This window comes from Tachyglossus aculeatus, chromosome 10 (genome assembly GCF_015852505.1).
Source record: "Tachyglossus aculeatus isolate mTacAcu1 chromosome 10, mTacAcu1.pri, whole genome shotgun sequence".
Lineage (NCBI taxonomy): Eukaryota > Metazoa > Chordata > Mammalia > Monotremata > Tachyglossidae > Tachyglossus > Tachyglossus aculeatus.
The window spans coordinates 44109119-44132043 of NC_052075.1; the positions used below are offsets into that span (position 1 = coordinate 44109119).

The following is a 22925-nucleotide window of genomic DNA, read 5'->3' on the forward strand; positions in this document are numbered from 1 at the left end:
TCATCAGTTATCGTTATCAATGGTATTTACTGAGCCCTTGGTGTTTGTGGAGCACTATACTAAGCACTTGGGAGGGTACAGTGCATCAGAGTTAGTAGACACATTCTTGTCTAAGACCTTACAGTCTAATGGGGGAGACAGACATCAATAGAAATAATTTATAATATATAATTTATAGATAGGTACATAAGGTCTGTGGGGCTGAGGGTGGGACGGATATCAAATGCCCCAAGATCACAGATCCAAGGGCACAGGTGACAAAGAAGGGAGAGGGAGCCAGGGGAAAGAGGGCTAATCGGGTAAGCCCTCTTGAAGGAGATGGGACCTCGAGAAGAAGATGTCACAGTTGTGTGCAAATAAAAATGATGTGTTCGTTTGTGGTGGGTATAACGGGGAAGTGATTCTGGGAGACATCTGGAAGCTGAGTCTGCAGACTTTCCAGTGGGTGAAGCTTCCAGCCGTCATGCCAGAGCCAGTTTATTTCCACTGTGCTGCTGTTACACCAGTAAGTCCTTGTGGGCCTGGGGGTGTGTGTGCATACCCCTCCTCCCCCTCCCCATCCCCCCTGCCTTACCTCCTTCCCCTCCCCACAGCACCTGCATAAATGTTTGTATGCATTTATTAGTCTATTTTATTTGTACATATTTATTCTATTTATTTTACTTTGTTAATATGTTTTGTTTTGTTGTCTGTCTCCCCCTTCTAGACTGTGAGCCTGCTGTTGGGTAGGGACCGTCTCTATATGTTGCCAACTTGTACTTCCCAAGCGCTTAGTACAGTGCTCTGCACACACTAAGCGCTCAATAAATACGATTGAAAGAAAGAAAGAGAAGGCTTTGGATGAAGCATATGGGGAAAGATGAGAGCGAAGAGGTTGGAGGTCAGGAAGCCGTTTCAGTTTCTGCTTCCTAGCCGCCTAACCCTTTCTGGGATAATAACCCAGTTTCTAAGACTCTCATTCACTCATTCATTCATTCATTCATTCAATCGTATTTATTGAGTGCTTACTGTGAGCAGAGCACTGTACTAAGCACTTGGGAAGTACAAATTGGCAACATATAGAGACGGTCCCTACCCAACAGTGGGCTCACAGTCTAGAAGTGGAGACTCCACACTCAGCGCGTACTTCCTCCAGACTCCGAGCTCCTTGTGGACAGGGAATCTGTCTACCGAATCTGTTGTAGAGTAGTCTCCCAAGTGCTCAGTACAGTGTTCTGTACATAGAAAGAGCTGAACAAATACAGTAAATCAATAAATGAATGAATCAATCACTGATTGACTCAGAGAAGAGCGATTTCTACATCCAGCTGGTCACACCTGGGCTCTGGGCCTTGCGGGACTTCCATGCTGTGTCACCCACCAGCCTAGTTATGCTAAAGGAGGAGCAGCCTTATTTCCCTGGCATAACCTGACAAGTAACGATATACAGATTCTTTCCCAGCTCGTGGAGCCTGTTCCTGACTTGCTGATCTAGTGGTAGTCCTTTATGACCCCAATGGAATGGAGAAGGCACAGATTAGAGTCCTCCTGTGACACTCACCCCTTGAACACTGCCAGGGTGCGTGGGTGGCATGTTAGCATTTTTGGGGATGTACAGATGCCTCCAGGCCCGGGGCACCTCTCTGGCTCCCTATAAATAAGGCTCAGCCTCCAGCAAGGTACAACCTTTCCAACATGAGGTGGATACTGCTCTTTGGTGCCCTTCTGGGGCCCAGCTACGGCCGGGAAAAGTTTGTTGGGTGAGTTTCCTTGGGTTTCTTATTTATTCATACTAATACCTGTCTCCCCCTCTAGACTGTAAGCTTGTTATGGGCAGGAAACATGTCTGTTAATTCTGTTGTACTTTGCCAAGTGCTTAATGCTTAGTAAAGTACTCTACACACAGTAAACAATAAATACGACTGAATGAATGCTTAGTACAGTGCTCTGCATATAGTAAGCACTCAATAAATACCATTAATTGATTGGTTTCTTTCTAGGTTAGAGTTGGGGTTGAATGACTGATAATCAGGTTGGCCCCTGTCCCATGGGACTCAGAGTCTAAGTGGGAGGGAGAACAGGTATTGATTCCATTTTACAGATGTTGCTCTCTGTGATATTTAAACTTATTTTTAGGATTTACCACATAATACCCCAGTTTGTTCCTCTGTCACTCTAACTCTATAACCTCCTTTTCCCCATCCCCATTTTCTTCTCTCGTTCTTCAGTTGTGAATTCTTTGAGGTATTATTTTTGGTCTTCCCGTAAATTAATCAGTAACCACAAATAATTACCAAACCAAATTTTTTTTTTTCCTGATTCCCTAATAATGGGAGGTTGGATCTAGTCACGGATATTCAAGGCTTAGAGTCAGGAGGCAGTGGTTCTTGAGTTGCTTTTCTGTCTTAATTCATGATTTTCTGGGAAGTGCCGGCTCCGGGAAATATTGGATACCAGATGGCAAAATATGTAGGTGTCATCTCTCCTCTCCTTGCCCACCAGGCAGCCAATCCAGGCCTGCAGGTGTGAGAATGGAAGGCAGTGTGAGCAGGAGGGGAGAATTGTATGCCCCAAGTATTTCTGGAAATTATAGTCAATCAATGGTATTTACTGAATGCTTACTTTTTTGTGGTATTTGTTAAGCGCTTACTCTGTGCACGGCACTGTACTAAGCCCTGGGATAGATACGGAGAAGCAGCATGGCTCAGTGGAAAGAGCACAGGCTTTGGAGTCAGAGGTCATGGGTTCAAATCCCGGCTCCACCACTTGTCAGCTGTGTGACTTTGGGCAAGTCACGACTTCTCTGCACCCATCTGTAAAATGGGGATTAAGACTGTGAGCCCCCCGTGGCACAACCTGATCACCTTGTAACCTCCCCAGCGCTTAGAAAAGTGCTTTGCATATAGTAAACGCTTAATAAATGCCATCATTATTATTATTATTAGACAAGTTTGTCAGGTTGGACACAGTCCATGTCCCACATGGGGCTCACATTTGACAGATGAGGTAACTGAAGCCCAGAGAAGTGAAGTGAATTGCCCAAGGTCACACAGCAGACAAGTGGCAGAGCCGGGATTAGAACCCAGATTAGGTCCTTCCAGGTCCCTCTTCTATTCTTCTTCTATTATGCTTATTCTGTTATGCTTCTATGGAGAAGCAGCGTGGCTCAGTGGAAAGAGCACGGACTTTGGAGTCAGAGGTCATGGGTTCAAATCCCGGCTCTGCCAATTGTCAGCTGTGTGACCTTGGGCAAGTCACTTCACTTCTCTGGGCCTCAGTTACCCCATCTGTAAAATGGGGATGAAGACTGTGAGCCCCCCGTGGGACACCTGATCACCTTGTAACCTCCCCAGCGCTTAGAACAGTGCTTTGCACATAGCGCTTAATAAATGCCATTATTATTCTTATTATTCACTAGGCCGCACTGCTTCTCAGCACCCTTCCTACTGGAACAAAATGGGTGGGATTTTCAGAGCAGGGAGAGGGTCTATGGTGTGGGAGTACTTAAGAGAAGCAGCATGGCTCAGTGGAAAGAGCATGGTCTTGGGAGCCAAAGGTCATGTGTTCGAATCCCGGCTCCACCACTTGTCAGCTGTGTGACCTTGGGCAAGCCGCTTAACTTCTCTGGGCCTCAGTTACCTCATCTGTAAAATGGGGATTAAGACTGTGAGCCCCACGTGTGACAACCTGATCCCCCCAGTGCTTAGAACAGTGTTTCGCACATAGTAAGCGCTTAACAAATATCATCATTATTATTACTTCAAGACAAACTAAAATCTCCCCATCTATTGAATGAGGATTCACAACTTGTCCTCCGTGAGCCCCATGTGGGACAGGGACCATGTCTGATCTAATGAACTCAAATCAACCCCAAGTTTAGCAAAGTGCTTGGAACTTCGCAAGTGCTTAATAAATACCATTGATTAATTGATTGATTAACTAGTTCTTCTGTTTATAAGCCTGTAGCTATTTTTTGTTGTTGAAGATACCACTGCTGCCAGACCTTTTGGCCAGTACATATCTGTAGTTTTATTTATTTATATTAATGTCTTTCTCACCCTTCAGACTGCAAGCTCATTGTGGGCAGGGAACGTGTCTGTTATACTGTACTCTCCCGAGTGCTTAGGAAATAGTTCTTACTGTGCACTGTAATCGCTCAATCAATATGACTGACTGTAAATTTGAGAATACTGATGGCTTAACTTCAGATTCTTTGAATCCCATGCCTGTAATCATACAGCAAGGTCATAGTTCAGAAGACAATATAGGGCAGAGAAGAGAGATTCTTCTCCAGCAAGTGGTAAGGACAGCTGCTTGTGGGATGACGTCCAGAATTTCCAGGAATCCTGTGCAGCAGCTTAACATTTCTCAGGGCCTTAAAAATTCTCCTCACCTGACTGTGCAGTGTCACCCAACCCTAATAAGTGTGGCACCAGCTAGATTTAATTATAGTTGTATCCAATTGTAAGAGTACAGAGAGGGTTGTCGAGAGGGTTGCATATTATTGAGTCAGTGGTGGTAACGCAGTCCCCAGATAGCTTTTATCACAGCAAATTTTCCATTAAGGCCTGCCTTGTTTTTAGTTCAGTTTAAAGCTTTCTTGGTTGGGAAGCAGCGTGGCTCAGTGGAAAGAGCCCGGGCTTGGGAGTCAGAGGTCATGGGTTCAAATCCCAGCTCCGCCAATTGTCAGCTTTGTGACTTTGGGCAAGTCACTTAACTTCTCTGTGCCTTGGTTTCCTCATCTGTAAAATGGGGATGAAGACTGTGAGCCCCACGTGGGACACCCTGAACACCTTGTATCCTCCCCAGCGCTTAGAACAGTGCTTTGCACAGAGTAAGTGTTTAACAAATGCCATTATTATTATTATTGGTTGTCTGCCAACATCTTCCCCCAGAGGATCTTAGGTTAGCATCCAGGTCAGTGGGGCACAGTGGAAAGAGCCCGGGCTTTGGAGTCAGAGGTCATGGGTTCAAATACTGGCTCCACCACTTGTCAGCTATGTGACTTTGGGCAAGCCACTTAACTTCTCTGGGCCTCAGTTACCTCATCTGCAAAACTGGAATTAAGACTGTGAGCCCCACTTGGGACAACCTGATCACCTTGTAACCTCCCCAGTGCTTAGAACAGTGCTTTGCACATAGTAAGCACTTAATAAATGCCATTATTATTATTATTATTACAAGCCTAAAGATAGGTTAAGAAGAAAAATTAACGAGCTCTGCCTATACATTGATGACTCTACTCCTACCTGACTCATTTGGGGTTTTTTTTTTAGTTTTTTTGTGGTACTTATTAAGTGCTTACTTTGTGTCAAACACTGCTCTAAGCACTGGGGTAGGTACAAGTTAATTAGGTCAGACACGGTCCCTCTCCCACAAGTCACAGTCTTAATAAGAAGAAGAACAGGTATTTAATTCCCATTTTACAGTTGAGGAAACTGAGGCCCAGAGAAGTAAGTGACCTGCCCAAGGTCACACAGCGGTTTGCAGAGCAAGGATTAGAACCCAGGTCCTCCGGCTCCCGGGCCCGTGCTCTTTCCATTCAGCCACGCTGCTTAACAGTTGTCTAATATTAGAATAATAGCACCTGTTGTAGCAGTTCAGCAAAGTGAGTCTAAACAGGGTTGGGTTGAGCTGGTGTCGATAGGACATTTTTGCTTTGAGATTAGGTCCTCACGCGTCCATCCTAGTTAGCCCAGAAGTCCATCTTATCCTCTCCCCCTTGTCCCCCGCTCCATCCCCCCATCTTGCCTCCCTCCCTTCCCCACAGCACCTGTATATATGTATATATGTTTGTACATATTTATTGCTCTATTTGTTTATTTTACTTGTACATATCTATTCTATTTATTTTATTTTGTTAATACGTTTGGTTTTGTTCTCTGTCTCCCTTTTCTAGACTGTGAGCCCACTGTTGGGTAGGGACTGTCTCTATATGTTGCCAACTTGTACTTCCCAAGTGCTTAGTACAATGCTCTGCACATAGTAAGCGCTCAATAAATACAATTTATTGATTGATCTTATTGACAGCTTCTGCGCTGGGGGGCTGGGAGTGTTCCTCTCCATTTTGGCAGCCTTCCTGCCTCCGAGGATGGCCTGTGACACTAGGTGACTGGCTGGAAATATCTGAAATGCTCTGTCATTCTGATGGACGTCCTGAAATGCGGGCTTGGAGGTGATGCATAGTTCCAAAAATAATTATCTTGTCTGCCCAGCAGTCATCCCTACTGCAAGTTGTAGGTCTATCCCATGGAGAATCAAGTCCAAAACTAAATTTCTACAGGATAATTCCTTCCCCAAAAGAGGCCTATTTCCCACTCTTACAAACTATATAAGAGTTCGACTGATTCGATTTTGCTCTGAGCCAAAAAATAACTCCTTTATTTCCTCTAAATTTCTTTCACTTTTCACCTACACTGAAACATGGAACAACCCTAAGTGCAGCTGGTGAGCTCTGTACTCACATTCCTTTCTTCAAATATCTCTAACAAGGCTGATGATCACAGCTCTGCTGGTTGAGAAAGATGTCCCATGTCCCTTGCCTCCTGCCAATATTTTCTTCTTTTTCAGGGTTAAAGTGTACGCCTGAGGCTCAATAACTCCTTCGCTCTTTCAGTGACCAGGTTCTTCAGATTAAAGTCCAGAATGAAGACCAGATCAGCAAAATGAATCAGTTAATGACAGAGGAGGATTTCAAGGTATCCCATTCTCCCTTAAAATCAGGAATCTTCTGAACTTGAGGAAGACTCTCTTGTCCCCCCACATTGTTACTTTTGGTGATTATCTGCCGGATAAACATTCGTTCTCCTAAGGAGTTGGTGAATAAATTCCATTATTATTATGAAATGATGAGTTACAAGGGAGACAGGAAAAGCCTTGAAGCCTTAGAATATGGGAGTCTGAGCCCAATTCCTTGCTCTGTCAGTTATCTGCCTGTTCAAGATTCCTCTAGGGAATTTCCCTCCCTGTTGGATTGGGTACCCCAGGATTTAGTACAGTGCCTGGCACATAATAAGTGCTTAACAAGTACCATTAAAAAATACTGAGTCCCCACACTGGGCCACTGATTTATTGGGCAACATTTAGTAATAACATTAACATTCACTGAGCACCGAGTTGTAATGCAGTGTGTGCTTGGCACATAGTAAGTGCTTAACAAATGTCATCATTATTATTATATTACTAAATCCTTGGGCAAATATATCAGAAGCCCAAGCCATGTTCCCTGGTCACGTGCACCTTATAGTCATACAGGGGAGGTAAACATAAACATGTTTTCAAATAGCGGGAAGCAGTAGGAAAAAGAGAGGAAATTGAATAACATTACCAGGATAAAATATCAGAGGAAATTAGAGTAATTGAATGAATATGCATATATATATCAAATCCTGAGGATGGTCATTAAATGAATGCATTCGTGCTAGAGGTGACTGTTGGATTGATCAATCAATCGATTAATGGTATTTATTAAAACTTTCTGTGTTCAGAACACTGTATTTAGTAGTTGGAAAGTATAATATAATAGAGTTAGTAAACGTGATCTCTGTTTACAAGGAGATTATGTTCTGCGGGGAGACAAACATTTAAGTAAGTCTTAGGTGTTGAGAATTAATTGGGGAAGGCTGGCTGGAGGAAAAGGAATTTTAGGAGGGCTTTGAAAGTGGTGAGGGCTGAGGTCTGGTGGATATGGGGGAATCCCAAATTCATAGAATAAGCATGAAAATAATACAATTACTTGAAAGCAGTTTCAAGAGAAATGTGCTCATCATTCCTTTTGGATCATTTTTTGGCCTGATTTTTTGCTCCTACTTTTCTTCAGCTTGATTTCTGGAAACACCCCTCGGCCCTTCAGAGGCCTGTGGATGTCCTTGTCCCCTATGCCAGTCTGCAACAAGTCAAATCCTTCCTGAAGTCACACGATCTGGAATACTCAATCACAATCAAAGACTTGCAGGTCAGTATACAAGCATCCTCCACTGGGTTGGGGAGGGGAAGGGAGTGTTGCATTAGAATCACCCAACTAGTCCATGCTTCCCAATCCATGGGTTCACATTAGCTGGCATTGGTTGGGCAAGATACCTGCAAGATAAAATTCATGCTTCAGTGTTTAATACAGTGCTGTGCACATAGTAAGTGCTCAATAAATACCATTGATTGATTGATTGGGGATTAATGACATTTTAGCTTAAGGACAGGCCAGAGGCCTATGGGTAAACACCAATAGTGCAGTGCATCCCATGGGCAACCAGGATAAAGCTGGAAAGTCTTTGGAAAGTCTGACCCTAATTATGGAATAATTCCTAATTTGGCTAGGGATCACCATGTGTAATTGGCTGTTGCTGTGGGTTAGAATCTACAATCCAGTTTGTGTATGGGCTAATCTCACACACAGGGGACACATCGTCATCAATCGTATTTATTGAGCACTTACTATGTGCAGAGCACTGTACTAAGCGCTTGGGAAGTACCAATTGGCAACATATAGAGACAGTCCTTACCCAACAGTGGGCTCACAGTCTAAAACTCAGTGACCCTTATTTTCTTTAGAAATGATAAAAGACAGTCTGAACAAAGCGGTTGCTCAAACTAATTGGAAGAACTTCTTAGGGTTCAGAATTCCAAATATAAGAATGATAAGGGAGCTAGAATAGAACAAACCTTCATGTATGTTGTCCCCAGGACTCATATAGGGAGAAGAGATGGGCTGAGAGGAAAATCTCTCCCAGTATCTGTACTCAGATGCAGGGCACCCTATGTTAAATATCCCCAGTTCTATCAAAACATGTTTTTTTTTTCACTACATGCTTCGGATAGAACATTGTTAGGGAGTTAGGGCATGTTCTTTTAACAATGTAAGTCTACCTGTATAGATAAATCATCCTCAGTGGTATTTATTGAGCACTTACTATGTGCAGAGCACCGTACTAAGCGCTACATGCAATGTGATGTCAGAAGAAAATGGTTAAGTGTGTGCACATAGTGCCAATTAAGGCACTTACTATTAAGATTTCCCTAAAGAGGGTTCATTGAGATCGTTATCCCCCAAACTGTAGGAGAGTCCCCTCCTGGATGCACCAATTTAAAGCAGTCTTGTAAACCAGCACCAGAGGTTTACCAGTCTGTACCATTTTTCACAGTCCCACCTCTCCCAAGGAGGTATCTGATGGGAAAGTGAACGAGATCACCATTCTTTTCTAATCTCAGAAAATTCCATTTCCATCCTCATGCCATCTGATGCTCTCCAGGTCAGGAAAGTTTTCCCCAAAGCACTCAAACTCTAGACATCTGACTACAGTGGAACTAACGTCTCCACCAGTAACGCTTACTTGCTGAGACTGTTGGTTTTAGGATCTTTTGGACCTTGAAGATGAGGAGATGCGAAACAGTGAAGGAGAAGAACGGAGTAATGGTGACTTCAACTATGGCTCCTATCACACCTTGGAATCGGTATGTTGCAGAGTGAAATCCTGTGTTGGGTTTAATGCTCCCCTCAAATTATGTAGTCACCACCACCGTCATCATTAGTAATATTAATTGTTTATTAGACTGTCTGTCTACTGTCCCCTCAAGACCGTAAACTTATCGTGGCTAGGGAATGTGTCTACCAACTCTGTTATATTGTACTCTCCCAAGCACTTAGTGCTGTTTTCTGCACAAACTAAGCACTCAATAGGTGCAATTGATGATTGATTGATTTGTAGAAGCACTCTACTAGGTGCTTGGAGATACATACAGAAACATAAGATCCAATCCCTGCCCTCAATGATCTTAGACTCTAAAGGGGAAAAGAAGCAGAATAACAAAGGTGTCCTTAACTCTCTTTCTATAACCTATCGTGGCTTACTTTTCACTAGATCCAAGAGCCCAGGGCAATCAGTATAGTAATAAGTAGTCCCTCCTGCATGCATTTTCTTCAAGCAGCCCTGGAAAACAGAAATTTACCAGCCTACTATTTCCCTTCCCCTGTCCCCGCACCAATCCTGTCCTATCAAAGTATTGGTAGCAGCATGGTCTAGGGGATAGAAAATGGGCCTGAGAGTCAGAAGGACCTGGTTTCTAATCTCACTCCACCACCTGTCTGCTGTGTGACCTTAGGCAAGTCACTTAACTTCTCTGAACTTCAGTTACCTCATCTGTAATATGGCGGCCCCATGTGGGACATGGACTGTATCCAATCTTACTAACTTTCTACTCTAGTGCTTAGTACAGTGGCTGGCACATCGTAAGCACTTAACAAATATCATAAAAAAGTAAATGAAATCAGCATCCTTTTTTATTCCCTTGGCCCAAGTTTTACTCACTTTAAGATAGATAGGTGAGAGACTATTTCCAAAGCTTGACAGCATAGGTTCATCCTTCTTCTTCCTTCAATCGTATTTATTGAGCACTTACTATGTGCAGAGCACTGTACTAAGCACTTGGGAGGTCCAAGTTGGCAACATCTAAAGATGGTCCCTACTCAACAGCGGGCTCACAGTCTAGAAGGGGGAGACAGACAACAAAACAAAACATAGTAACAAAATAAAATAGACTAAATATGTACAAATAAAATGAGTAGAGTAATAAATCCGTACAAACATGTGTACATATATCGAGGTGCTGTGGGGAGGGGAAGGAGGTAAGGCGGGGGGATGGGGAGGGGGAGGAGAAAGTTGCGTGGCTTCAGTGGAAAGAGCCCGGCTTTGGAGTCAGAGGTCATGGGTTCAACTATTAGTTTTTTGGCATTTAAATGAAGCAAGCACATTACATTTGAAGTTTAATTAAAGTGACAGAGTGATAGAGTTTAGGGGTGACCTCACAACTTACAATAAATCTCAAATTTTAAAGTAAGACCCGAATAACTGAAGAACACTTGAGAGCTGGAGAAATCAAGAGGGGGTGTTTAGAGTGGGCCTGGATCTCAAACAATGGAGAGCTATTATGCAACTTCAAAAGCTTATTCCCCCTGACTAGTTTTGGGTCCCACCATTCTTATTTGCAGTTCTACTAATATCTACTAAAAGATGTTCACACACTGCACCTCAGCCCTCAAATGCTATACAAATCTTGCGTCTTCACTTAGCACTGCCTCTGCAATCTCTCTCTCAGCAGCAACAGCCCCAGAAAATCGTTTTTTTTTTTTATGGTATTTGTTAAGCACGTATTATGTGCCAGGCACTGTACTAGCACCAAGCTAACCAGGTCTGACAAAGTCCATGTCCCACATGGGGCTGACAATATTAATCCCCATTTAAAGTTAACTGAGGCACAGAGAGGTTGTGATTTGTCCAAGGTCACACAGCAAGCAACAGAGTCAGAATTAGAACCCAAGTCCCCTGACTCCTATCCCACGTACAAGTGTTTAGTACAGTGCTCTGCACACAGTAAGCGCTCAATAAATATGATTGATTGATGATGATGATGATCCCATGATCCTTCCACTAGGGCCTGCTGCTTCCTCTCTGTCTGCTTAACTTTCATTCTACACTCAGGGTACAGTGAATTTGAGGTGGAAACAAATTGGCCCTGGAACCCAAGTTTCCAGGGGCTCATTCCATGGAGGTAGTAGTTTAAAGACAGAATCATTGCACCAGAGTATAGTAGTGGTAGTAGTGGTAGTGACTTTGCCATTTGTCTGCTGTGTGACCTTGGGCAAGTCACTTAACTTCTCTGGGCCTCAGTTCCCCCATCTGGAAAATGGGGATTAAGACTGTGGAACAAGAACTGTACCCAACCCATTTATTTTGTATTTATCCCAGTTCTCAGAAGAGTGCATGGCACATAGTAAGTGCTTAACAAATACCCCAATTATTATTATTATTATTAGCACTACACTGTTCTAAGCACTCAAGAAGATGTAATAGAAGCATGAGGCACATTCTCTGCTCACATGGAGCAAGTGGTTCTGCTCGTAATTTCCTCCCCCTCCACCATAACCAAAGACTTTACACAGGTTATGCCTGGAATTCTGATCCCCACCGTAGGGAGAATATCTCACCCCTACCACCATCCCAACCTTTCAAGATTCAATGAGTTGCCCACCCTACCAGCTGAAGATACCAGTGAAAACTGATGAAAACTGGGTCTGTGTCTATAATAATAATAATGATGATGGCATTTGTTAAGCACTTACAATATGCAAAGCACTGTTCTAAGCATGTCTATCTCAGATGAGCATCAGCTGGGCAGTAAGGAGGAGCAGGACACGTTTGGGACCCTGCCAGCCCAATGGGAAGGGAGCAAGGTAAGGAAAAAACAACACATCTTCAGTGCTCACCTGGTTTCAGAATGTACTTTGACCTTTCAGATTTACCAGGAGATGAGCAACATGGAGGCAGAGTGCCCTGAGCTTGTAAGCAGAAATCAGATCGGACAGTCTTTTGAAAAGCGGCCCTTGTACGTGCTAAAGGTACCATCATTCATTCATTCAATCGTATTTATTGAGTGCTTACTGTGTGCAGAGCACTGTACTAAGCACTTGAGAAGTACAAGTTGGCAACATATAGAGACGGTCCCTACCCAACAGTGGGCTCACAGTCTAGAAGTTTTCATGGTTTCCCTATGGAGTCCCACAGCACTCCCTCTGGAATGAATGATCTGGATTATTTGCTAGTGTAGACCCAGAAGGGAAGGAAGTTGGCTGGGTAGGGCGATTCAGCTTTATCCTGTTTGTTCTTGACCAAATGACAAAACCTTGGAGATAGCCGATAATTAGGTGGTCCACATGAGCAAAGTGGGGAATTGAGGGAATTATCTGGATCGTTCAGGTAACAAAATTATTCTTCTAAGAAAGAGGGTTTGTGGGCAGGGTTTGTAACACAACACGTGTTCCCCAGCAAATTAACCAGCCCTTAACTGCAACTGGCCAGGGGAAGCAAAGTGATTTGTTCAGTATTATGAGACAGTACAGGGACCAGTTTTTAGCTGTGACCAGGCCACTAAAGAGAATGGGAGTTGAAAGGCCTAGTCCTCTCTGGAAGACAATTAGTGGGAAATTTCACGAATCAGGGGATTTGGCAAGGTAGTAATCATCAGCAATGAGACTAATGGGGCAACTGGTCTACTTTGTACATCGGTGGTGGAGAGGTTGTTCGGAGGCATGGCTGGTTGGGTAAAAGTTGGTTCCGTAGAGCAGGATTGGTCACACTCTTTGTCTCATGACCCAGGGGAGATTTCTTGACCCTCACAAAAGAAAAAGAAAACATTCTTCAGACCAGAGTTATCATACTTACTTTCACTCTCGGGCAGCCAGGTTAATTTCTGTTGCTGACACAGCATTTCAAAAGCAAAGCACCATTCACCCAGTTCTTTTCCGTCAAATGTTCTGGTTGAGAAAATGGGGCTAAAATTGTAAACACAGATACATGCTCCCCAGGTGGTATATTTGATTGCATTATTGATGCTGTTTCCAAAAGGGACTTTTCTCAGGGATCCTGAATTGGAATGACCATCCCAGGCCTTGGAATGATCCCCCTGGCAAATGGCTGTGTAAAATATTACAGGGTCCCTGAACTCCACTAGAGACAGCTGCTCCTCAAAGTGTCCCAGCCTGGTCGGGAATGTGCAGGTGAATTTCATGCCTGCTTCAGGAGATCTGATGTTTGAACTGATTGGGTCTCATCCCCAAACTGCAACAGATCATTACCTCATCTTTTTCTCTCCAAATTCAGTTTGTGGAGAACTGAAAACGAGTCAGCTAGCCATGACAACTTCACTGTTCAACTTTCCTCACGAAACATATTAGCCAAGCCTGTTGTTTCTCAGCGAATCTCTGTCCTAGTCAGTGGGAATTGACAAATGTGAATCATTTAGTTTCCATGTCAGAGATTTTCTTTTTTAAAGAAGTGAACAACTTTTATTATGTCCTTCAGCCTGACATTAAGGTAAGAGTAGATCCGTTAGACATCAGGACCTCGGGATCACACTCAAGTCCCTTCCCCAACACATTCATAACCAATTTTTTTCCAAATCCCCACTTTGCTACCGCATATTACTGGAAAACCAAAATTTAAGCTGACCAACAAGGAACGCTGAATTGTCCCACAAAGGAAAACCAAAACCAGGGTTTTCCTCTTTTTTTATAATCCCATAAATAGTCCTGGGTTTCCTTGGATATCTGGATATTTCTGAAATGTTAGCTGGCCCACCTCTAGATTGTAAGTTCCTTGTGGGCAAGGAACACATCTACTAATTCTGTTGTACTCTCCCAAGTGCTTAGTACAGTGTTTTGGGAACAGAAAACCCTCAATAAATAGCATTGGTTGATTGATTAAATGTGCAAACAAGGAGGCAGAGGGTGAAGGGATGAGTGTGCAGGGATGGGGTGAGAAGAGAGGAGGAGGGAGGTGGAAAAGAAGAGGGAAGGGGGTGTGTGGGAGAATGGAAGCACTAAAAGAGGGAGGGCTTTGAAGAAAAAGCAGGCCAAATGGAGGGTGTTGACGTGTGTCTTCTCGTTTTACAGTTCAGCACGGGGAAAGCCAAACGGCCTGCCATTTGGCTCAACGCTGGAATCCACTCCCGGGAATGGATCTCTCACGCTACGGCAATATGGATGGCGAGGAAGGTCATTTCACCCGAGAATCAGTTGAATCCTCTGTTGGGGCAGCTCTAACATAGAACCTTGTAACTGGGAGAGTTGGGAGGAGGGGCTAGAACAAGACCTTTTGCTTAGGCTGGTGGGAAGGGTGAAATCGGGGACCACTGAAACAAAGCCCAGTGGGTATATCAGGGCTCCTCAATGAAAACTTCTAACGTAAGTAATCATCCAGAGGCATCGCGCCCGGAAACTAACCCCACACTGAGAGGCACGTTGATGTTTTGAGGATGTTTATACAAGCAGAAGAACAGGACTTCTGAAACTGGGGTCTGTGAGGGTCCTTGAGATGTCTGAGTTTTCATTAGGCTATTGAAAAAATGTACGGGATACAAATATTTTTAATAGCATGCCCTGACTCTTGCTCCTGCATTTTTGTGGCTGGGGGCTGTGGGCGGAAGGGTGGATGGCAGGGGAGGAAAGGGATGGTCCAAGTGGATCTGTACTTTCCTTCACACCCATGGCCTCTGTTCCCAGAGCAAGGGTCAGATGTCCCTGGTGTTAAACTGTTTTATCTTTAAAAAACAAACAAACCTCCCCTCCAAAAAAACCACTTTGTTTTCCTTTCTGTGTCGAACCTGACTAGCTTGTATCTACTCCAGTGCTTAGTACAGTGCCTAGCATATAGTAAGCCCTTAACAAGTACCAGTAAATAAGAAAAATCAATGCAGTCATTTACCAAATGATGAAGCAGCATGGCTCAGAGGAAAGAGCATGGGCTTGGGAGTCAGAGGTCATGAGTTCTAATCCCGGCTCTGCCACTTGTCAGCTGTGTGACTTTGGGCAAGCCACTTAATTTCTCTGGGCCTCAGTTACTTCATCTGTAAAATGAGGAATAAGACTGTGAGCCCAATGTGGGACAACCTGATTACCTTGTATCTCCCCCAGCACTTAGAACAGTGCTGGCACATACTTGGCGCATAGTAAGCGCTTAACAAATACCATCCTTATTATTACCAAATGGTACTTTGGTGCTACCCATTCAGTCATTCATTCAATCGTATTTATTGAGCACTTACTGTGTACAGAGCACTGTACTAAGTGCTTGGGAAGTACAAGTCGGCAACATATAGAGACAGTCCCAATCCAACAATGGGCTCAAAGTCTAGAAGGGAAGATTTCAAGCCAGGCACATTGTTTCCAGACAAGGTGCATGAGACTGCCCCCCGTCAAGATCCTCAAATGACAAGGGTTCAGGCTGAGTGGAAGAGGGCAAGGTGGTGACCCGGATATTTGACAGGATTTCCAGTTTAACATGAACAACCTAACAGCCAGTGACGATCCGACTAACAAGCTCTTTTTCTCCACTTAGATCCTATCTGATTATGGAAGGGATCCATCCATCACAACGCTCTTGGACACCATGGACATTTTCCTCATACCTGTGGCTAATCCTGATGGATATGTGTACACCCACACCAAAGTAATCCTCTCCAGACTGAGTCTCCCTGGTGTAATTAGTAAATCATTCAATCAGCAGTATTTCTTGAGCACTTATGCTGTACACAGAACTACACTAAGCACTTGGGAGAGTACAATAGTGTTAGTAATAATAATAATGGCATTTATTAAGTGCTTGCTATGTGCAAAGCACTGTTCTAAGCGCTGGGGAGGTTACAAGGTGATCGTGTTGTCCCATGGGGGGCTTACAGTCTTAATCCCCATTTTACAGATGAGGTAACTGAGGCACAGAGAAGTTAAGTGACTTGCCCAAAGTCACACAGCTGACAGCTGACGGAGCCGGGATTTGAACCCATAACCTCTGACTCCAAAGCCCGTGCTCTTTCCACTGAGCCATGCTGCTTCTCTAAAATTAAGTGCTTACTATGTGCAAGACTTTGTTCTAAGCACTGGGGAGGATACAAGGTGATCAGGTTGTCCCACGTGGGGCTCACAGTCTTAATCCCCATTTTACAGATGAGGTAACTGAGGCACAGAGAAGTCAAGTGACTTGCCCAAAGTCACACTGCTGACAATTGACAGAGCCGGGATTTGAACCCATGACCCCTCGCCTCACTGATCCCCTGCTACAGCCCAACTCATTCATGCTGCTCCTCTAATGCCAGCTTACTCACTGTGCCTGGTCTCATTTATCTTGTGCTGACCCTTTTCTTATCTCCTTCCCCAAATTTGGAGTTCCCTCCCTCTCCACAGATGCCAGACCACCACTCTCTCCACCTTCAAAGCTTTATTAAGGTCACATCTCCTCCATTCTCAATTTCCCCTACTCGGCCTGGAGCTGACTCGGCCAATTGTGGGTAAAGGTAGTAACCTCCCTTCATTGCTCAATCCCAAGAACAGCAGTGGGTGGGAGTTAGGGATTGTCTCTATATGTTGCCAATTTGTACTTCCCAAGTGCTTAGTACAGTGCTCTGCACACAGTAAGCGCTCAATAAATACGATTGATGATGATGATGATGATAATGAGTTACTGACCATATCCCAAACTGACTTGGAATCAGGCTGGAGGCATCACAGGGAAAGGTGGCCATACTGGGTGGCCTAGTGCAAAGAGCATTGGGCTGCACGCTAAGAGAAGTGGGTTCTAATGCCAATTCTGCCACTTAACCTCTTTGTGTCTCAAGTTCCTCACCTGAAAAATGGAGAGAAGATACCTATTCTCCCTTCCTCTTAATAATAATAATAGTAATGATGGCATTTATTAAGCACTTACTCTGTGCCAAGCAGTGTTCTAAATGCTGGGATAATGTTGGTATTTGTTAAGTGCTTACTATGTGCCAGGCACTGTTCTAAGTGCTGGGGTAGATACAAGGTAATGAGGTTGTCCCACGTGGGGCTCACAGTCTTCATTCCCATTTTATGGATGAGATAACTGAGGCACAGAGAAGTTAAGTGACTTGCCCAAGGCCACACAGCAGACGAGTGGCAGGGCCAGGATTAGAATCCATGATCTTCTGAGTCCCAGGCCCATGTTCTATCCTCTGTGCCATGCTGCTTATTGTAAGCCTTTTGAGGGAAAGAGACTGTATTCCTTCTGATTGTCTTGTATCTACCCCAGCTCTTAAGACACATAGTAAGCACTAAAAAAAAACCCCAATTAAGTTGAGCCTTCCCCTCTTCCCCCACTCACTCTCACCAGCTTAAATAATGCCCACCCATATCCTATGGCCATTGTGGGAATCGATCCCTACTAATCTGGGAAACTCTAGGAAGCGAGGCCTCCCTCAGAGGTAGCCTATAGGTAGCCCCTGTGCCAAGTGAGTCCCAGGAGACTCCCAGTTCTCCCTGAGCCCTCCTCAGGCTCCTTTTTGACTACCCTTCTTAAACCCATCCTATCTTTGGTGGATTTTCCAGAATCGTCTCTGGAGGAAGACCCGATCCCAAATCCAAGGAAGTAAATGTGTTGGCGTAGACCCTAACCGGAATTGGAACGCGAGTTTCTCAGGTAAGAGGAACCAAAGGGGTTTCCAATCAGGAAGCAGCCTGTCCAGAGGAACATAAGAACAGAGGCAAGGCAATTAGCATTTGGACCAATAGATCGACTCAGCCAAGAATTCTGTCTCCAAAAGTGACTCCAAGGGATAACTGAGGGATCAGTGTGATTAATAATAATATTTGTTAAACACTTAATGCGTGCCAAGTACTGTACTAAGTACTGGGATAGATACAAGATAATCTAGGCTGTAAAACTCATCGTGAGCAGGAGATGTGTCTATCAATTTTGTTGAATCGTATTCTCCCAAGTGCTTAGTACAGTGCTCTGCACAGAGTAAGCACTCACTCAAATAATATTGATTGATTGACAATCAGGTTGGCCCCTGTCCCATGGGACTCAGAGTCTAAGTGGGAGGGAGAACAGGTATTGATTCCATTTTACAGATGTTGCTCTCTGTGATATTTAAACTTATTGTTAGGATTTACCACATAATACCCCAGTTTGTTCCTCTGTCACTCATCCTAAATTTCCCCTTTGAATTTTATCCAAACCTTTCTTGCAACTATTGATATTTTCAGCCTTCACAATTTACTGTGGCAATGAATAAAACATACTTATCACCCACTAGATGAAGAAGAGTTGGTTTTTTTATGCTTTGAACCTTTAAGTTTCAGTGGTCCTGAGCATGTGGGATTGGTGAACATCAAGTCTACTGTCTCCCTATATGTACCCGTCATGATTGTTAGAGCAAGGGTACAGAGTGTTCGGTTTGTTGTACATAGTAAATGCTTAAAAAGTTCCAAAATTATCATTTTTCCTATTGGACTGCACCAAAATTGAGCCCTGTGATCTCTGTTGAATGGAGGAGGTGAAAAACGTAGAGAAGGTGCTCAATAGGTGTCCACAGTTAACAGGAGTAGAATAAACCCTTAGACTCGGAAAACCTAGGAGTGGGGAGGAGTGTTTTTAAAGAGTCAACTGTCCCAACATCAGCAGATAGACGCAGCATTATCCATTGTAAGGCACGAAGTCAGCCATTTTGGTGATAATGATGATGATCACTGTTTGAGTGGTCCCCAGTTCCTCTTAATGGTTGTACTCCCCCAGTGCTCAGTACAGTGCTCTGCACACAATAAGTGCTCAATAAATATGATTGCGTGATTGATTGATTGATCGATCGATTCGGTTTTGGGTGATGGCTTCTCTCACTGCAGGGAAAGGATCCAGCGACAATCCCTGTTCCGAAATCTACCACGGCCCCCGGCCCAATTCTGAAGTTGAAGTGAAGTCAGTGGTGGACTTCATCAAGAGCCACGGGAATTTTAAAAGCTTCATTGACATTCACAGCTATTCCCAGCTCTTGATGTATCCTTACGGGTATAAGTGCAGCGAACCGGCCGATTACGCAGAACTGGTGAGTCCCACTGAGTCCCACCCCTCCTTCTGGCCATTTTGGGACCTTTCTGCCCCAGGTGGGGGATTAGTTGAGTCTCGAATGAATATAATTAAAGGCATCACAGGAGCCTCCAGTCTTCTTCATCACCCCCTTGCTATCGTCGAGACTTTATGGAGCCAGCCATCATTTTGGACAGGAATTTTTCAGTGGAAATTTTTCTTTGAGCTCAAATCTGCCCCAGGCAAACCTAACCTTCAGCTCCAGTTTAGCAGCAATGAGGGATTGTGGTGGGCAGGCAATAATTCCAACCCTTGATCTCTTAGACCTTGGAAATCCCAAAACCTAAGGGACATAAGCAATGCCATACCTGGGGCAGGTCCATCCAGTGCATATACAGTCTCTGATAGTGGCCGCAGGATGTTCAGAAGGAAAGTGTGATGGAGGCCCTCCAGGACATCTCTCCTCATGCAGCTCTAACATCCCTAACTTTTCCCCTGTGGAAGACTCCGGGAGCCAACCGAATTGGCATCACCCAACTTCTCTGTACCCAGACCAAAGAAGATCATGTCTAATCTTCTATCAGAGCTCCAAAGAAAGTCTCTCTAGACTTCCGGGTCTCACGGGTGTTAGCATAATAATAATGGTACTTGTTAAGTACTTACAATGTGCCCAGCACTGTTCTAAGCCCTGAGGTAGATACGAGATAATCAGGTTGGACACCATCTCTGAACCATGGGGCTCTATCCACTAGGTCATGCTGCTTTTCTTCTTGAGGAGGTTTGGCTTTTCCTGATTTTGTTCTCCTTCTCTCCTGCCAGGATAAGGTGGCAAAAGAAGCAACAGGAGCCCTGGCCTCCCTGTCTGGCACTCAATACCACGTGGGACCCATCTGCAAAACTGTCTGTAAGTACCTGGGATAGACTTAGTGACTCTGACAGTGCTCTGCACACAGTAAGTGCTCAATAAATATGATTAAATGAATGAAAGCACCTGGAGGAGGTTAAATCTCTTCCTTCCTTGTCACCAAATCACGTGAAACCTGACTGATTGTAAAATTTTTGAGCTCTCCATGGACTTCAGTTTGGGGCATGCATGTGTATTTGTGTGTATAAGGCGGCATGCTCCCAGCCTGGGCCCACACCCGGGGCTGCTATACCAAGGACATGTCTTCTTGGGCAAGGGTGGTTGGGTGCATTGGGCTAGCTGTTCTGTCATTACTGTGGTTGCTACTGCTCCTCTTGCTTCCCACACATCCTCAATACAGTTGGAACAGTTGACTTGAGAGGGCGCGGATCAGGTGGACAGCACAGGCTGCCATTGCCTGGGCACTGGGTATTCTCACGTTTGCTCTCCCTGCAGCTTTCCCAAAGCCCCGGCAGCCTGGCTTCTGTCATCTCAACTCCATTAAGCGCTTAGTACAGTGCTCTGCACACCGCAAGCGCTCAATAAATACAACTGAATAAGCTCTCCTCTCAGTCAGGTTCCCGATAATTGCCTTCAACCTCTTCTCGGGACCTTCTGGAAGTAGTAATTTTGTAATGGTATATGTTAAGCGCTTATTATGTGCCAGGTACTGTACTAAGTCCTGGGGTAGATAACAGGCTAATCAGGTTGGACACAGCCCCTGTCCCACATGGTACTTACAGCCTTAATCCCCATTTTACAGATGAGGTTACTGAGGCACAGAGAGGTGAAATGACTTGCCCAAGGTCACACAGCAGACACGTGGCAACCAACAAATACCACAGTCATTGATACCCTTCCCCCAGGCCTCTTTCCTTCACCTCAAAAAGTCCTGATGTTGGCTGCGTTAAGCATCAGTAAAATAATATTTAATGCTTTGACCCTCATCCCTCGTGGGACTTCTCAACTTCACCATTCTGACTACCTGTCTTGGTTGGGCTCTTTAAAGCAACTAGCACCCTGCCGGCACTCACACAGGGTGAACAATAACAGTGTTTATTATCGTTGTTCTCAACTGGGACCTCTCAATAAATAAACACCAGAGGGTAGATGGTTTTATGCTGCTGAGTCAGGGGTGAGTCTATAGCCCAAGGTGGCTCTCCAATCCATGGGGGAGGCATGAAACAGAGGGCCATTCAGAGGTCTGAAAAGGCTCATTGCTCAGGGGTTGGGTCTGTGGGCTTCTTGCCAAATTCCAGATTGAGTAATGACTCTTGGTGTTCCTCTCACCTTCCTTTTTTTTTTTTTAATGGTATTTGTTAAGTGCTTACTATGTACCAGGCACTGTTCTAAGTGCTGGGATAGATACAAGGTAACCAGGTTGGACCCAGTCCCTGTCCCAAATGGGCCTCACAGTCTTAAACTCCATTTTACAGATGAGGTAACTAAGGCAAAGAGAAGTGAAGTGACTTGCCCAAGATCACACAGCAGACAAGTGGCGGAGCCGGGATTAGAATCCAGGTCCTTCTTACTCCCAGGTCTGTGCTGTATCCACTAGGCTACACTGCTTCTCTGCTTCTCAGTCATCCATTCGTATTTATTGAACACTTACCGTGTGCAAAGCACTGCACTAAGCGCCTGGGAGAGTACAATACAACATTTATGTCCTTCTCCCCTAGCATAAGCTAGGACTGAATGAGTTAAATTCTGATCAGCAGGGCATTTTTACCTTCTGGAAAATATCCAGTCCAGCAGGAAAGCAAAACTCTAGATTAGGAAGACGGGTCTTCTGAGAAGCCTCCCCCACTCAGCCATTCAGAGTCACCAACTCCAGCACACAGGTTTCCAAAACCGACACTATCAAGGAATCTTGTTACCACTCATATTCCATTAGTGGTCTCTTGACAAATTGAGACCTAGTAGTCTGATTTTTTTCTTTAAATAGGAAAATTAGTATTGCTTGTCATGTTTCACCTCCAGAGAATTGAGACCTAGTAGTCTGATTTTTTTTTAAATAGGAAAATTAATATTGCTTATGTTTCACCTTCTTTCAGTTGGGTGAGGCTGAAGAGTACGGCCCCCCAATACACACTCTCTCTCTCTCTCTCTCTCTCTCTCTCTCTCTCTCTCTCTCTCTCTCTCTCTCTCTTTTTCTATGTGGCTACACCACAGGACTGCTTACATTCTGTAGCTAGTAGCATTCTTTCTTGACAATGGCAGAAATGGATTTTCTGTTTGGCCCTGCCAAAGGGCCATAAAGCCAGTCGGCTTAGGGATTTTAGCCAGGGTCACCCTTCCCCTCTTTGCCCCCCAAGTCCCCCAGTTGCTCCCTCCTCACCAACTATTCCAGAAACAGCTGGTCTCCAGAAGGGCACCAATATCTCTACAGCAGACCTGACTCACGGAATTGAAATCCAAGGGTGTTTTCTCCCTCCATTTTCAGACCAGGCAAGTGGCAACAGTGTCGACTGGGCATATGAAAACGGCATCAAATACTCCTTCACTTTTGAGCTGCGAGACACTGGCCACTACGGCTTCCTGTTGCCTGCCAGCCAGATCATCCCCACGGCCGAGGAGACCTGGCTAGGGCTAAAGAAGATTTTGGAGCATGTGCAAGGAAATCTGTATTAGGAAGAGGGCTTGGGGGAAAGCCTCATAAATACTCATATCTTAAGGAA

At 44.5% G+C, this 22925-nt stretch overlaps 1 protein-coding gene across 1 annotated transcript; it reads left to right on the forward strand.

Moving 5' to 3' along the window:
* Positions 1-1634: 1634 nt before the first annotated feature.
* LOC119933329 (carboxypeptidase A4-like) lies at positions 1635-22904 on the forward strand. The gene is made up of 11 exons (XM_038752794.1): positions 1635-1739; positions 6596-6677; positions 7799-7933; positions 9328-9426; positions 12266-12367; positions 14420-14521; positions 15864-15974; positions 17867-17957; positions 19163-19362; positions 20163-20247; positions 22691-22904. The coding sequence occupies exons 1-11, from the start codon at positions 1675-1677 to the stop codon at positions 22876-22878; spliced, it is 1260 nt and encodes a 419-aa protein (XP_038608722.1). The 5' UTR covers positions 1635-1674; the 3' UTR covers positions 22879-22904.
* The last annotated feature ends 21 nt before the right edge of the window (positions 22905-22925 follow it).